Here is a 17,969-nt window from a genome sequence, read left to right as displayed (position 1 = left end):
CATCCGTTGTTGTTTTTTTCAAGGAGTCGCTTAGTCCGTTTATATACATGATGAACAGCAGGGGTGCTAAAACGCACCCCTGTCGGACACCTCTTTCTACCTTAATTGCCCCAGAAATTTCACCCTCCATTCCAATTCGTACCTGGGCTTTAGTGTCCACATGTAGGTAGGCTAGGAAGTGTACCAGAGGTTCATCAAGGCCGTGTGAGAGGAGTGTCGCCCACAACTTCGACCTATTCACTAGGTCGAATGCGGACGACAAGTCCATAAAGGCCAAGTAAATAGGAGAGGCCTTGGCTATGGTATATTTGCCTATTATGAGGTTGAGATTCAGGCACTGTTCTGTTGTCCCAACCTTGCTTCTGAAGCCCATCTGACATCTGTCCAGCACCCCAGTTTCTTCGGCCCAATCATTTACTCTGTTGTACAGCACCCGGCCCAAAATTTTCAGGGTGTTGTCTAGGAGTGAGATGGGCCTATAATTTGCGGGGTCAGATCTTTCGCCTTTTTTGTAAATAGGCACTATTGTGCTTGTTGACCAGGTAGCGGGGATGGCGCCTATCGATGCACTATTGAAAACATTTACCAGTATTGGCCCCCAAAATTCTGGTTTGTGTTTGATTAACACAAATTAACGTCAGATTAACGTCATTAAAGTAAGTCATGGACCCACGCTATCCCGGTAATCAAAGCCACTTAAAGCATTTGCTCAATCATTCACATGGACTCAAAAACGTTAGTAGCTGAGAAGTTGGCATTATGTATTGAGGGTGGTAAATCTTACTTGTAGCGGAACAAGCCTTTTATGTAAAAAAAACGAAAACAAAACATAGGCAATGAAGGGAGCAAATAAAATAAAATTGTACCTGACTAATCATTTTTATAACATGTCTAACCCATCTATACTTCTCTAACTTTCAACTACCAGTATTATGCCACGACCAGCACTATACCAGGCTTAGCCATTGTCACACTGTGGATGCCTAAAGTATGTCAAGAATAATAATTATACCAGGGTGTGTATTACACTGTCGAGGGTACCATTGCGGCTGCCCGCAATATGCTTGCAATTAACACCAGCATTCCATTGCGATCCTTATTCCAGGGAAATGAACAATGAATAACACTCAAACTTCGTATTCAGGATAATCAGACAGTGTCAACTCAAAAACACTGAATAATGTTTGTATTGCAAGTATAAAATACTCCTTTGAGAAATGGTCTGAAATGTGACTTAAATCAAATATATAATAAGCATTGGAAAAAGCTAATAAGTCTGGCGTTGGGTTGTGATTTTTTTTGCAAACCTGTGCAATATGTAAAAAAAGATCAAACATACATATAAATATTAAGGAGTGGTGCAGTAGCCAGGGCACACCAGCTCTCTTGCTAAAGTACACTCCTGCTCAAGTGGTGGTGAGCATTTGATGCTAAATAAAATTGTATTTGGGTTCTTTCAGTTACAGTTGCGTGCATTTATAGAGTATTTTACAGTCCTTTACTGCATTACGTTTTTATTCTTCTCTACCCTACAGCGGGTGTCTGATGTTGGATTAGTTAACAGTGGTATTGCTCATAAATGGGTTAAGATCGGGTCCTGCTAAATATTTCATTAAATTTCATTAGCATGCCTCTTTCACTTTCCTAACTATCGTTTGCAAGTAAATGGTGCAATAAGTGCTGAATATGGTTTGAAGCAAATTGGTAGCTCTGCATTTTAATAAATGTTCTGTCGAGTTTAGATTTCTCAGGTGTGTTGGGGCAATGATGAAGTGGTGACATTTAAACAATGTAATCCCTTTTTGCCCCTTGATTTTATTTTGAATTATAGATTTATCCGGTCTTTAATTTCTTATTAAAAAATGCAGGGAGAAAACGTTTTCCTTATGAGCCAGCCACTGACGCACAACCATAACCACACACACAACCACAACCACACACACACAGACAACCACACACACAACCACAAACACAACCACACAATCAGACACACACGACACACACACACACAACCAAAAACACACACACAACCGCAAACACACACAAACACATATACAACCACACACGCAGGCCACAAACACACAACCACGCACACAACCACACACACACACAACTACACACACACAACCACACAAAGCATTGGCATAACCAATAGGTTTCCCATTTGGGACCTTATAAGAGTTTAGCCCCGCAACAGTTGATGTAGTTGCACAATGGATATTATACTGCATAAATAAATACTTAGAAGGTCCCAAAAGCAAGCCCTATTGGCCATGCCAATGCTTGTTCTCCCTCTCCCCATCTCCCCCTCTGCCTGCTCTCCTCTCTCTCTCCCTCCCCTCTCTCTCCCCTCCGTCCTTCGCTCTCGTCCTCCCCCTCTCTTCTTACCCTCTCTCTACCCTCTCCCTTTCCCTCTCTCCCTTTCCCTCACTTCCCTCTCCCTCTCTACCTTCCCGCTCTTCCCTCTCCTCTCTCCCGTCTCCGTCTCTCTCTCCTCTCTCCCCCTCTCTCTCTCCTCACTCCCCCTCTCTTCTCTCTCCCCCTCTCTCTCCTCTCCCTCTCCCTCTCCCTCTCCCTCTCCCCATCTCCCACTCAGCACCACCACAGCATCACTCAGCACCACTACAGCATCACTCAGCACCACTACAGCATCACTCAGCACCACCACAGCACCACTCACCATCACCACATCATCACTCCGCATCACCCCAGCATCACTCAGCACCACCACAGCACCACTCAGCATCACCGCAGCACCACTCAGCATCACCGCATCAACACTCAGCGCTACCCCAGCATCACTCAGCACCACCACATTATCACTCAGCGCCACCCCAGCATCACTCAGTGCCACCCCAGCATCACTCGGTGCCACCCCAGCATCACTCAGCACCACCCCAGCATCACTCAACGCAACCACAGCATCACTCAACGCAACCACAGCATCACTCAACGCAACCACAGCATCACTCAGCACAACCACAGCATCACTCAGCGCAACCACAGCATCACTCAGCGCAACCACAGCATCACTCAGCGCAACCACAGCATCACTCGGCGCAACCACAGCATCACTCGGCGCAACCACAGCATCACTCGGCGCAACCACAGCATCACGCAGCGCAACCACAGCATCACGCAGCGCAACCACAGCATCACGCAGCGCAACCACAGCATCACGCAGCGCAACCACAGCATCACTCAGCGCAACCACAGCATCACTCAGCGCAACCACAGCATCACTCAGCGCAACCACAGCATCACTCGGCACCACCACAGCATCACTGGTTCGAATATGTTCTTTCAATGTTTCAAGCTGTTTTCAAAAATGTTAATATTTCACTTCTGTTCTTGAATTTTCGTCACAATAAAAAACACTGAACATATTCTTCACAAAAGTTAATTACAAAAGTTTAAGCTATTGCCATTACAAATTAAATACATTATTTAAGTATTAATTATTTAAAGAAATCTAAAACCATTGTTATTTGTAATATATATACATCTAAGTCACGTAAATACAAAACATGTTGCATTACAAATGCTATAGGTGTCACATTTGCAAAAGTTATAACTATTGGCATTGTAAATGACAAAGCTATTAATTTGGCTATTTTTAAAAACAAAACATAAATAAAAAAAGGTCATTTATAAGACCAATAGCTCAAACTTTCCTAATGCGAGACCTATTGCATTTCCAATGCTTGTTAAGTTTTACACTTAACACTGCATGCAGACCTGCACCCACCATTTGGCTAGCTCTATAAAAGATCTCCCATAAAGTGACCCTTCGGGTGACCTGTAACGTAAGGCATTGCAGCGCCGGCCCAGCGAGGAGCATCACTCGATGAAGCATGACATCCTTCAGGGTGTGTGAGGGCATCAAGTGAGAGTCTCTCCGACTCTTCTCCACCCTTCAAAAACGACTTACACTTTCTTGTAACTCCTATCTCAGGAACAGTGACTCTCTTTAGTAACTTATCTATGGCTCGCGAGCACGAGCCACTGGACCTACATCCAGCTCCTTGTCCCCCTCCCCCTTCTCAAATATACATTCTTCAACATAAAGAGATCTCCTAGACACAGATCTCTAGTTCAGGTGGTGCTAGTATGATCTTTATTTTATTGTATACATTTGGATCTTTATGCTCTTTGAAAAGTAAAACACTAGACACTGATTAATTAAAAATGACTTGCACTTTGTGGTATTCTTCAACTTTTGTTTAAACCCGTTAGTTGCTTTAATCCATACTTTTGGCTTTACTTTTTTTTAAACTATGCTATTGATATTCAATTCCTGATACTACAAAGTGGTAATAACTCTGACACCCTATTTACATTTAATGAATAACTTTATTTCAGTCACATGTTTGATGGCCAGTAATCTTTTTAACTGGAATGCTGAAAAACAGGTGTTGGTTCTAGGGAAACATCCTTTGACCTGGACCTCCATTTCATAGTAACGAGCTTTTGGCCCACTTACAGCCCTTCTGCCTGCATGTTCACAAGATCACTGCTACATGTGACTCTCTTTTGAAGAGCTTAAAGGGTGTCCAAGTTAAAGGGAGGCAGTTGGTGATCCAGGCAGCTATATCATTCTGTGTGCATTATAGGAATGAACCCTTGCTTTGAATACCTGCATATCATAGTTTTTGCTTTCAGACTGTGCAAATGCAACTGCCACGTCTGCTACTTTATTTACCTCAGCATGCTTATATTTAATCCCAGTTGGACTTTATCAACAAGTAATCAATTAATAAAGGGATCTGGCTTTAAGACACTTTGCTTGGTGCACAATGCATTTGCTGCCGCTTGTCATGGGCATCTCACCTGTCTCCGTCCGCCCTACTTGTCCTCTCACATTCTTCCTTCTTCTGCTCATGCACTCTTGTGTAACCACGTGCTCCAAGGAACCAGAACAGGCAAACTCTCTTTCTCAGTTCTGGCCCCTAGTCCCAGTACACCAGAGTTAAATGATTTAGTGCAAGGTGAACGGTGTGCCTGTAAGAGTACATTGACTGTGCCTTTGTGCTGAGAGACGAGAGCCTCAGTTCTACTTTGTCAATCACCATTAACGTTTGTGAAATTGACCACAAGATTATGGCTTGACTTGGCTAACTTGTTTTAAAATGCAAAAGTGGTTATGCTTAGTCGAGAGTTCACACGTGAAGATGTGTGGATCTCTTTAAAGCTTGCTCTCTAACCCCCATTAATCGTTGGTGCACATAGGAATATAGGAAATTATTATTATTATGAATGAACATTTGTTAAGTGCATGGCTACCCGTAGTCATCCCAGCGCTAGTAGCAGCAAGCACATCGAGTTAGGGAGTTTACCCAAGTTCTGAAAGAGCCAAGTCTTCAATTGCTTCCGAAAAGAGAGATGGTGGGTCGTTGATCGAAGATGGATGGGAAGGGTGTTCCAAAAACAGTGCGAAAATAAACAGTTATTTACTTGATTAGGGAATCTGAAGGATATTCTCACACTTTTAATATCATCCTCCTTGTGTATCAAGAGAGAGCTAGTGAGTTTGCATTGAAGTTTGATGGTTGTCAGATAGGTCAAATGGACCAGAATGGTTTCATTGACCTAGATACAGCAGTCATCAGTTCAGTTAAGGCAATCTTGGATGAAAATTACTTTCAATGACTCCTGATATTGGTCAGAGTAAGAAGCTGATCTCAACCCTCGCCTGTCTCGTTTAGTCAGAAATTAGATCAAACTCCATTGTTTCCTGTTCAGTCTTTTTCACCTTTTTATTTTCTGTTTCTCAATTCCATACGCTGCTTGAAAATATTTTGTCGTCACTGCATGGAATTTAGACCGTGAAGAGATTGAATGCACTGTTTGACTTTTATAGCTGTTTTTGTTTAAAATATTTAATGTTGGTAATGTTTTAATAAAAAACGAATTTATCTGGAGAATAGCTTTGCAGTAATCTGCTCATAAAATAACATTTACATTATTGTTTCTACTGGTATTAATAAATCCACAGAAATTGCTTAAAGGTCAGGCTTTGCAAGAAAAATTGCCTGTTTGTTGCTTAATTGAAGGTTCAGCGAAATCTTTATCTCCCTGTCATTTACGAAAAAAAAGAAAATGGCAGACCGGGCGTAAAATGATGTAATGCGGAGGTAAAATTCTAGTTGCCCTCGATGTGTGGACGAATTGATAAGCTTTCGCATGCTAGTATGGCTTTTATTGTTCAGTTTTTCCGTATCTTGTGTTCAGACAGCCAAATGTTATGATGAAGCTTACTTTAAAGCAGGGGTCTCCAAACCGGTCCTCGAGGGCCGGATCCATGCCAGATTTTTTGGATATCTCCATTGAGATACATGTCGTTATTTTAAAAATCTGGCATGGATTCGGCCCTCCAGGACCGGTTTGGAGACCCCTGCTTTAAAGCCAAGGTGAGGTGCGTGATCATTACCTAAATGCACGTTACATGTTAAAACACTCATAAAAGTATGTTTTTAAAAATATCAAACGGGATTGGCTCACCTTGGGCCACTTTGAATCTTTCTGCAAAATGGCATACCTGGAAAAAAGACTGTATCTCCGATGAAATAGACATTTATTGACTGTGAAAGCAAGGTTGTGGTTATGGAACTGTTAACTGTAATTCGCTTTCAGATGTTAAATATTTAAAAAGGAAAGCAATATATTTTGGATGACAGCACTGACCTTTATTACAGAAAATTTCGTAAACACTAAGCTATTTCTCTAGGAATGAAAATGGCCTAAATTGTTTTTTCTCTCTGGAGAAAGAGCAGCGGTATTCCAAACTTCTTGAAATGAAGTGACACAATTAATGATGGCTTAGGTTCCGTTTACAGTCAGAATAGATTGTCTAGTTGCCTATCCTTTATCAAGTAAGCATTGACAGTCCTATCTTGGTTTCTGGAAGTTACTTGCTTTGTGTGCAAAGAGTATCCTTTGAGATTTTTTTGTTTTATAATTGTAGCTTTTTGTTTGAAATCATGCGAGCCTTTTCAAATCGTCTTTTAAGTTCTACAGTTATCTCAACGCATCAGTGCCTGAAATAATGCTTAATATTTGATAATCTTTTTTGGCCCCTGGACATAAGGCTCATAGAGCAATGATCTCCCTGCCTCCTCGTTGAATGTCGAATTTCTTGACTATCGTGAAAGCAACATTTAATTCTGTTAAGGACATGGGAGCAAGGGTTATGCATTTCTCCTTCAATGGTATTAGTCAGCAGCCCAACAAGGCATATATATTTTAAAGAAAAAAAAGACTACATGTCAAGGATTCTTCAAACGTTAAACCAATCAACAACCAGTGACGTTACTCCTTATCCATAAAAACAATCCACAAAGGAAAAGCCCTTCCTCTTTCTTTGCTGGTTTTCTATTTTACGTTTCGAGGACCACTGCGTTCTGGCTCACCTGATCCATTACTCCCGAGCTTCCGTCTGTGCCATTAGGTACTGGTGGATCCCAAGGAGTTTGAACCCCTCTTTTGCACCAAAGGTCACTCTGGATTAGAGTATTGTGGGGGATGTTGCCAAGTTCAGCATTGGTGTGCTGTTCTGGTTGGACACACTCTTTAGAAGCCACGCTTGCAGCGATGTAAACTGTTCCTCTGACAATGTATTACCAAGGAGTTTCAAACGGAGACATCATTTATACACGTTTTTCTGTGTTCATATTTAGTGGACTACGTATTCTAGGAGAACACTAAATTCATATTCACATCTTAGTTTAAGTAATTAAATGCAGTTGTTTGTTCAAATCTGAAGATGCTGTTAAGCCTAGACTACAAACTTTACAACTTGAAACAACCAAAAAGTTGACTTGTTTGACAAATGTATACAGTGTGGAAACAATACCATAGTGATGTAGATACGGACCTCGTCTATTTGAGAGTTTAAAGCAAGCTATAAACATTGTATATTTCGTAAATTATAATGAGTCTGTGCTTAAGGAATGATATTCAAGCTCCAAGTGAAGTATCCCACTTGTAGGTGACATCTGACGTGATTACACCATTTAAAATGTCTTAGTATTTAAATATTGACAGTAACTGGGTGCAGTTTTTACGTTAACCTTTAAGGCCTCAGTACGATGGCGGTGGGACCGCCACCGTTTGGCCGCCTGTGTCGGTCTCACTGCCATCGGATTATGAAGGTCCGCCCGCCGCATAACCTTGGCAGACGGATGGTGGGTGGTCGGAGAGAACGACCGCCACGGATTTGATACGCTCAAGGAGCCCGTCTGACCATTGGAAGGACTGCAATCCTTACAATTGTGGTGGTGCCTGCTCAGGCACTGCTGTAGGGATTACAATGTGCCTTTCCGCCAGCCGTTTCATGGCGGTTAATTCGCCATGAAAAGGCAGGCAGAAAGTGAAATGGGGGCACCCTAACAGGACCCCTTTACCCATCTCGGGCCTCCGATATGGGCTTTGGGGGCACCTATGGTGCCCTCCTACATAGTGCAGGGATATGTGCGATGTGTTCATTTTGTACTGCGGCATGTGCTGCAGCCTGCAGTGCCTGCTGCAATACAAACTATACACATTGCGACTGCCTACATGGCGGACGCATCCTAATACTGATGGCGGGACCACCAACAGCTAGTCGGGCGGTCCCTTTCCCGACAGGATGGTGGTCGGCCGTAAGTCTGAACGCCATCATAGTGAGCCCCTCAGTTTTGACCTTGGAATAGTTGAATTAGTTTGTCAGGGTAAATGTATTATTTATATTGTTGAGATGAAATGTTGTCGCGTGCAGTCCAAGACCACAGATAGCCGTCATGCAGTTGGGTGGCAGATACCTAATCTTTGTCAGTCCATGTAGTTTATGGTGATAATGTACATTTACAATTCGCTGTTTCCAATGTTTAATTCATTTAAAGGTTGCCACTGATTTTATATTTTAGTGACTGTACTAGGGAATGTTAGCAAGAACAATTGGGCTTTATTTGTACTGCTTTCTGTGTTTTTCCGATGTATCTTTGTTGCTTGGCTGCTATTTCCAGCAGTAGCACACGGAAATGTGGGATCGCAGTGACTCATAGATTCGAGTCATTGTGTTGCGTTTCTAAGGTGATACTTAACACCACATGAGAATTACTTTAATGCAGTTTTTGACTTATTATTTTTCTGGTATTTGATAAAATTGTGCAACATGTACTGTTCCTTAAACTAAATGCTGTCTCGTGTGTTTTTCTCCTAGACCTTGGGCAATCTCACAGCAGTTCCCATTAAAGTTCCTCAGATCAGCTCCTTGCATAGGTTGGCAGGACATGGACCCACAGTGCTACCTCAGGTGAGAAGCAATGTTTCTGTTTCGTTTCATGCCTGTTATGTTTAATGAAGATAGTCGCGGCCCAACTAAAGGTCAAGCGGAGAAACGCCAGCTAACGACCCCATATCTCACACCTTTTTGCACATGTTCTCCTGTCAAATAGAATTTCTGCTTTAATTCACAGCGTGCGTCTTGTCGCCCCTCTCACTGCCACACTTACAAAAGGTCACCCCTGTAACCAGACGCATAAAGGTATTTTTTTTATGAATTCCAGATCTATATACATTAAAACACTGGGGTGTCGTGTGAACTGACTTTATATGAACGTCTTATCTTACATTTGATATCGTAGTGCACATACATGCACATCATGTATTGTCTGACACGAAGAGGTTTGGTTACAAGGTGGTCATTTGCCTTTCTAAAGGAGTCTTTTCAGTAGTGTGCATATGTTGGTGGTGTGTTTATTTCTAGTTGTCCAGATAACTCCCCTCAATAATTTACCCAAAAGATGACCACTCCCATTATCTTACCCTTACGTCATATGAAGATGAAAAATTTGTGAATATTATTGAAATTGATAGAAAGGTGTTTCCGCTCTAACTCCATTGCTCTTTTTTCTTTCTACATACGTATTTTATACTAATATATTTTTAGTTTCATATTTAATAAGATAAAAACACCGTAGCAATATCCTTCACCTGGTTTTGTGTTCCCAAAGCAAATGCAGTTATAATTACTAATTGGAGTATGCAGTTCTAATTAAATAAAGCATTGGCAAACCTAATAGGTCGTGCCTATGCAAGAGCTATTGGATTTGCTTGTGTGTTTCAGCCATGTTATACACCAGCGTGGATATTGCTTATCATGGCCAAAAGTTGGTGGCATAAAGGAGAGTGGAGTATTGTAAAGTGGCATAGAGAGGATTGTCGTACAGTGAAGTGGAGTGGTGTAGAGTGGAAGGGCATAATGTGGAGTAGAGTTAAGTGGAGTGGCATAAAGTGGAGTGGCGTGGAGCAGAATTGAGTGGTATAAACCGAAGTATAGCAATGTGGAAGGTCGTAGAGAAGAGTATATTGTCGTAGAGTGAAGTTGCATAGAGTGGTGGAGTGTAGTAGAGTAGAGTGGCATGCAGTGTCCTAGAGGAAGTTGCGTAGAGCGTCATGGAGTAGAGTGTTGTAGTGTGGAAAAGGATAGAATTGCATAGAATTGAGTAAAGCGTAAAGTGTCGGAGTGGCCTGGAGTGGCGTAGAGTAGATTGGCCTAGAGTAAAGTGTCATGGAGTGGAGTGAAAGGGAGTAACGTGTGATAGAATGGAGTAAATTTTAATGGAGTAGAGTGTCAGCGTGAAGGATCATGGAGTGGAGGAGAGTGGCCTAAAGTGAAGTGGGTGTATAGGTTTAGAGTAAAGTGGTGTAGAGATCAGTGACACAGAGTAGAGTACAGTGGTGTAGAGTAGAGTGGTGCAGAACATATTGCAGTGGAGTAGAGTGAAGTGGCACAATATGGAGTGGCATAGAGTGGAGTGGTGCTGAGGAGAGTGGCGTAGACTGCATTGGCATGGATTGATTGTTTCACAGAAAGTGAATTTGAGTGGAGTGGTGCAGGGTAGAGTGGAGTGGTTCAGTGTAGAGTGCAGTGGTGTAGAGTAGAGTGGCATAGAGTGCAGTGGCATTGAGAGCAGTGGTGGAGAGTAGATGAGTCGTGTAGAGTGGATTGGCATATAGTGCAGTTGTGTAGAGTGTATTGACGTATAATGCAGTAGAGTAGGTTAGAGTAGAGTGCAGTGGCATAGAGTTCAGTGGCGATGAGTGCAGTGATGCAGATTAGAGTGGTGTAGAGTAGTGTAGAGTTGAGAGGCATGGAGAGCAGTGGTGTAGTACGATGGTGACCAGAAAAATAGAGTGGCCTACAGTGATGTGACGTAGCGTGCAGTGGTTTATACTAAAGTAGCGTAGAGTGCAGTGGAGTAGAATAGAGTGTTGCAGAGGAGAGTATAGTGGTGTAGAGTGCAATGGTGCAAAGTAGATTGGTGTAGAGTGCATTGTTGTTGAGTAAAATGGTGTACAGTGCACTGGCGTACAGTTCAGTAGTTTAGAATACTGGGGAATAGAGTACAGTCGCGTGGAGTACAGTAGTGTTGAGTGGAGTGGCGCAGAGAGGAAAAGAGTGGAATAGAGTGCAGTGTCATAGAGTGCAGTGGCACAGAGTGTAGTGATGCAGAGTAGAGTTGTAGTGGCATACAGTGGATTGGTAAAGAGTACAGTAGAGTGGCATGGAGTACAGTGGTGCATAGTATAGTATAGTGCAGTGGCAGAATGTGCTATGTTGCGTAGTAGAGTGCCATAGAGTGGAGTGGTGCAGAATACAGTGGCATAGAGAACGGTGATGTATAGTACAATGGTGTAGAGTAGAATAGAGTGGCGTAGAGTGCAGTGATGAAGAGTAGATTAGCATAGTGTGCAGTGGCATAGAGTGCATTGATTTTGAGTAAAGTAATGTAGAGTGCATTGGCGTAGAGTGCAGTGACACAGAGCCCAGTTGTTATAGTAGAGCAGCTTAGAGCGCAGTGGCGCCTAGTTGTGTAGAGTGGCCTGGAGTGGTGCACAATTAATTGCAGTGGTGTAGAGTGAAATGGTGCAAAGTGACGTAGAGTGCAGTGGCATAGCGTAGATTGTCAGTGTAGTGTGAAGTGGCGCAGATTGTTTCATTTGAGTGCTGCAGGGTAGAGTGGAGTGCTGCAGGGTAGATTGGAGTGCTGCAGGGTAGATTGGAGTGCTGCAGGGTAGATTGGAGTGCTGCAGGGTAGATTGGAGTGCTGCAGGGTAGATTGGAGTGCTGCAGGGTAGATTGGAGTGCTGCAGGGTAGATTGGAGTGCTGCAGGGTAGAGTGGAGTGCTGCAGGGTAGAGTGGAGTGCTGCAGGGTAGAGTGGAGTGCTGCAGGGTAGAGTGGAGTGCTGCAGAGTAGATTGGAGTGCTGCAGAGTGAAGTGCAATGACGTAGAGTAGAATGGTGTAGAGTGCAATGATGTGCAGTGCGGTAGAGTAGATTAGAGTAGTGTAGAGTAGATTGGCATAGACGGGAGTGTTAAAGAGTAGAGTGCAGTGTTGCAGAGTAGAGTGACCTAAAATGGAGTGGCGTAGACTGCATTGACATAGAGTAGAGTGGTGTAGATTAGAGAGGTGTAGAGTGCACTGGCATGGATTGGATTGGTGCAGAGTAGAGTGCAGTGACGCAGAGTGGAGTTGCGAAGAGTGGAGCGGCGAAGAGTGGAGCAGAGTGGTGTAGAGTGGGCTGACATAAAGTGGAGTATGTGTGTTGTGGTATTGCATTACTATTACCAGCAACACATTTTCAATTGAAATGACCGTACATTTGCACAGAAGTACAGTTTGTGTGGAAACTTCATCGCCTAAGGTATTGATCTATTTTGATCGAATTAAATTATTTGTTTTCCCCGCACTTCAGACCGCACTTCAGAATTACCCAAAAATGTGCTTTCCTAATTCGGATATATTCTGAAATATCTGCACAGTTTTTGTACAGACATTAAAAAATTTTTTTGTGTAGTAGAAAAAAATAACATCATGCATCCTTCCTTCAGAACACCCCAAGTACCCTGCGTGATTGTCACAAAAATTCTCTCACTGTGCCGTCCGATATCAAAAAGAAAACACCAAGCTCTCTTGGAAGACAGAGCATGACATTTAATCTCTGTCTCTGAATGCACAGCAAATGTGAAAAGATAAGAACGATATTTAAAAGCCTGTTTACAGAAAATAGCACTGGTGAAAGAATACAAGGGGCTCTTGTAAGTACATAGCTGAAAGACTATTAGTTATAGATTTCTTACCTTAGAATTACCCCCAGGTGTCAGACTGGAACCGGAGAAATAGGTAGGTGGCGTTGACTCTGAGTCTGTCGTTGGCTTCCTGATCGCCAGGATGATGTTGCGGTGTCTACTTAGACGCCGTCCCTGCGCGCTGATGTCAGTTCTTTCTTTTTCCGCGCCAGCCAGCGCAGGTCTGGAGAGAGCGTGCCCCTTAGTCCCTTCCCATCGTCGGACCGGCTTCAAGCCCTGTGACTCCTGTTACAAGTTGATGTTGGTCACCTTGTGTGCCTTTGGTGCCTGGAGCATGACCACGATCCGAAGTCGTGCTCCGACTGCCAGGCCATGAACCTGAAGTATTTACGGGAGCGGTCTTGAAAGCTTTTGGAGGCCCAGCAGTCCCCTCGTCGCCGCTCGAGGTTCCCGTCGAGGGTAAGGTAGGTGGGTTGGTCGCAGAGTCATCACCATTCCTCTTCAAAGTCTTCGCACTCCTCCGGTAAGTCTGGAAAAATTTCTCTGGATCCAGTCTGACGCCTAGGGGTAATTCTAGGGTAAGGAATCTATAACTAATACATGTCTTACAGATACATCGTTACCGAAGGTAAGTAACTTGTTCGATACTCCATGGAAGGGACAAACTTAAGGTGGAGAGCGTAAACAAATAAAGCCAACAATTAGAAAGCCACAAATATAAGTTACGAACTACAAAGCCAATGGTAAGCAGTGGGTGGAATCCATTTCCTGGAAAGGTTTCTGAATTTTCCCAAGATGTCTTTAGTAAACTAGACAGCTGCGCTGTTTGTAGGCTTCAACCTTAAAAGAGTGGACTGCTAATGATTGGCGTGTGCTGCACAAAATGTTACATTACATGTAAAATTTATTAAGCCCTGCAAGCAAGCCAGTTTGAGGGAATGTATTTACATCATCCGATAAATACTATTATCGCAGTGATCGGCATTCCGATTCCTTGTCACCTTAATACTAACATGTAACAAAAGGGATTTCAAAGACTGCACTTCAGTCCTTACTATCTTGTACATGGGCGTAACGCAGGGCCCTGCAGCCTCTGTGGGACAGGTGGGGCTGGGCATCCACCATCAGGGGGACCCCAATCCTTTAGGGGGGCCCTATCAACCCAAGGCCATGAATATCCGTGTGATATAGAACATTTTGAGGCCCTGTATCACTATTTGAGGGAGCTCATCATTTTGCATTATACCACTAGTCATGTAATATACTAGTATTGTCACCCACACCCAACCAACAAGTCACTGCTGCAGGACTGACACCCAAGAAGCGTGTTGTGGAACTCAGACCTGCCGGGAAGCACCATGCTGTTCCAGCACTTGCTCCACAAAACCCTGTCAATCCTCTTAAGCACTGATCGTACTGCTTCAGTCATTGCAGAGACTCAACACACATCACTTTCTGTCTCTGAGCAGATGAGCAGATGCTGGTGAATGTAAATAATAATTTGCAGATTATATATGTGTCGGTGTGAGTTACCAGCTTCACATCTTTTAGCAGATATGTGAATGACTGTGAGTGAGCTGGTGCTCTGAGGAGGGAAAACACTGTGCCCCTCGTCATGTAAAGGAAATGTTCACTACCTCCTCTATGGAAGTGCTGTTACCCTCAGCCCAGGCCGACTGTAATTCTGTTACAGCAGTGGGTAAGCCTTGCATGCCAGTATTCATTGCAATCAGATGTCAGCAGTGGGTGTGCCCTTCTGGGAGGATTCCTTGGGAAGCAAGGTGATTACCCTAATCAGTGAGGGGTATATATGGTGCCTTCATTTATGGGGGACCTTGCAATCACAACCTGCTAATTTCTGTTGTATTCTTGGTGTAAAAGGCTTTTATTTATTTACAAGCCTGATGCTTGACAGGTGTGTATTTGAAGAGAGATATAGAGAGAGTTACTGTGTGTGTGTGTGTGTGTGTGTGTGTGTGTGTGTCTGTCTGTCTGTCTGTCTGTCTGTCTCACCTAATTACAGGTCGTTATGGACACTGTTTCCAGGCCGGAATTTTTCGCCTCCAAAGCATTGATTTCTGGTGTTACTCTTATTAGTTCAATGAAATCAAAAAGGTACTACAATTCCCAGAATTTCATAGGCAATCACACAAAAGTATACAACTGGAGGGTCATGGGGATATAATGTAAGGAAATAAAGTGCCTGCTTTCTTTAGAGTGAGACTAAGAAAGTGCCTTAAGGGAAAATGTGATGACGTTTTGGGTATTCTCAGAACCCCAATTCTGGTGAGTCAAGGTGTTCTCTGAAGCAGAGCTCTGGGTATTATCAGAGGTCGGAGAGCAGATATTAGCAGGCTCGGAGCTCTACAGTATCAGCAGATGAACCGTTCCTCTACCAATCTGGTGGTATCAGAGGCAAGCCTCTGGGTAATGTTAGTATCAGAGCTCAGAGTGTGGAGGTATGGCGCTCTACAATATCAGCATACAAACTCTCTGCCAGTTTGGTGGTATCAGAGGCAAACCTCTGAATCTGAATACATCTGGGCCCGTATTACTGGAGTGCCCGGGAGGCGCAATGGACGTTTGTTTCTGCTTGCTTGGCGCGCTCTCTGGGCACTTTGGTATTACAGAAGGGGCCGCAGATGCTTGTGTGTCCCATTCTGTAATACTGATATCTCTTGCTCACATAAATCGCTATAATCGGAGGGCGTTCCTAATTTGCAAGGGGGTGTGGCTCCATGTAAATGAGGAAATCCCTTTGCCTCTGCGCAAGCGCTGTATTAGACGTGCTGCAGAGCCAACAAAGTTTCCAGGTGGCGCACTGTCATTGTGCCCCCTGATGGCAGCACTCTGTAGGGGAAAAAGGAGGTTCCATGGACCCACCCACCCCAAGCCAGACATCCCCTTGCAGGTAGGTACAGTTCTCAGTGCACCCGCCTGCAAGGGTATCTCTAATCCCCTTAACCCTTTCGATGCTAATGACGGAACGGTTCCGTCATGAGCATTGGTCGAGCTGTGCTCATGATGGAACCGTTCCGTCATGACCACACCCATTTGCATTGGGGATCAGCACCGCAGGGAAATCGGGGCCACATGGATGAGGGTAAAAAGTTCAGGCTGGTTGCCGCCTGCACTGTGAAACACGGAGCGGCTTCAAAGCAGCCACTCCATTTTTCACCCAGGGCAGCGCATCACTATAATGTGGTGCATTTTCCTGGTTCACGCTGGCCACACCTTTTGAAAGGTGCACCCGCTCTAACCAGGAAAATGCGCTGCTTACCGTAATTCAGCTCCTGGTTTTAATCATAAGAAGAGCTTCAAGAGTTCATTACAAATGGTATTGTGAGAAAGTAATACTAGGAGGACTCAGGGCAGATATCATTATGTGTGATGTGAGCTTTACGCTGATTATAATTTTTTTAATCCTACCCTTTTTCAGTCACATAATATGTACTAGAATATTTTCAAGATCACATAGACCTCCTCTTTAGAAGGCATCAGTGAAATAAAAATGACTGGAGTTCGCTTTTAGTTATTTTACATTGTGCTCTTTTAATATGCACATTCCAATAAATGCCCAACACATAGATGCAGACACTCGATGCAGTAAATTAGTTCTGGCCGAAGATACTATATACTATCTTTGTTTTGAGAATTATTAAATATTTCTAGTAATATGTACAATATCCTTTCTAGGTGGTGAATACCATAGGTACCTCCTTGTTTTTTGCTGTTAATGCCTGTCACTAACATGTGGAGTCATAACTACCTTAATCCAAACATGAACCGTCAAAATGATATCATAATAAGTGAAGGGACATCATGAATCTGCATTAACACAATTATGATCTGAAATGATGTTTATTGGATACAAAAGACACATTTATAATCATATTCTCAGCGTTTCAGTAAGTACACTTCTCATGCCTGTTTTGTTGAGAAATCACTCAAGAAACCAATTATGGGTTTCAACACACCTCAGGTACTTGGGTAATACAATAATGTTAATATTGTCCTGTATGTAAAGGTCATAGCCTACAGGGTCAATATAAAATATTTGATTGGTCGACTCATCAATAACTTATCATGACATGCTTCATCATAGGCGACTTGTCAAACTGGAGTAGGACAGTGCCACTTCAGTGGACTCAACCAAATAAAATTGGGAGATCTTTGATCGTTTTTTACACAACAAATATACCGAGCCTGATCAAAAGCTAAAAATAACTGGAAGTAAAACCAGAGGAAATTCCCTTATTAATGGGTGCCTGTGGTATAGGTTGAAATCAGAGTTGTAGGATAAGGGTAGAACATAATGGTTCATCTACCATTTGAGAATGCTAACATGTTTCGACCTAACAATAGTGCAAAATATAGTCAAAGGTCTTTGTCAGGTTCAAAGACCTCCCTATCAACTTAACAAATGCGCTACATGCAGAAAAGCAGAGCCTATGGTTTCATTTCAAAGGGATGTCCATTATGACATAATGCTGATTTGGGGAAACTATAGGCTTCATGGATCTGAAAGAGGGGCGTCTCCTGTGTAGTCACACATATGTCAAGAGATAGACGCAGCCTGTTGAACCTATTTCGCCCCAATCCTGCTGTGTGACTGTGTGACTATAGAGTTAGCAATGATTTTACTTTGTCATCAACTTGGGCTTGGGCCATTATTGCATGTTGGATAAATCAAATCAAATCAAAAGATTCTTCATTCGGTTCTCATTTGTCGAAAAACCATAAAAGTACATTAGTTAGAAATTTCAGATAAAATACATAGATAAAATTGTTATTGATTAAAAATATATATACAATAAAAATGCTTAGGTGCAAGATCAGATGTGGGAATAATTTCAGGTATTACCCATAGTTTCGTCATCTATTCAAGATTAGGC

The 17,969-nt window shown here is 43.0% G+C and overlaps 1 protein-coding gene across 2 annotated transcripts in view; it reads left to right on the top strand.

Annotated features, from left to right (window-relative positions):
- PHF21B (PHD finger protein 21B) overlaps nt 1–17,969 on the top strand; it is a 391,290-nt gene that overhangs the window by 273,543 nt on the left and 99,778 nt on the right. For both annotated transcript variants that reach the window (XM_086952741.1, XM_086952740.1), the window contains exon 5: nt 9,200–9,292. In XM_086952741.1, coding sequence (XP_086808867.1) covers nt 9,200–9,292 — 93 coding nt within the window. The remainder of the gene's footprint in view (nt 1–9,199; nt 9,293–17,969) is intronic.

The sequence above is a fragment of the Lissotriton vulgaris genome, chromosome 1_2, assembly GCF_964263255.1.
Source record: "Lissotriton vulgaris chromosome 1_2, aLisVul1.2, whole genome shotgun sequence".
In the NCBI taxonomy this organism is placed as follows: domain Eukaryota; kingdom Metazoa; phylum Chordata; class Amphibia; order Caudata; family Salamandridae; genus Lissotriton; species Lissotriton vulgaris.
The sequence above is the reverse complement of the archived record's forward strand: the minus strand, read 5'-3'. Positions and strand labels throughout refer to the sequence as shown.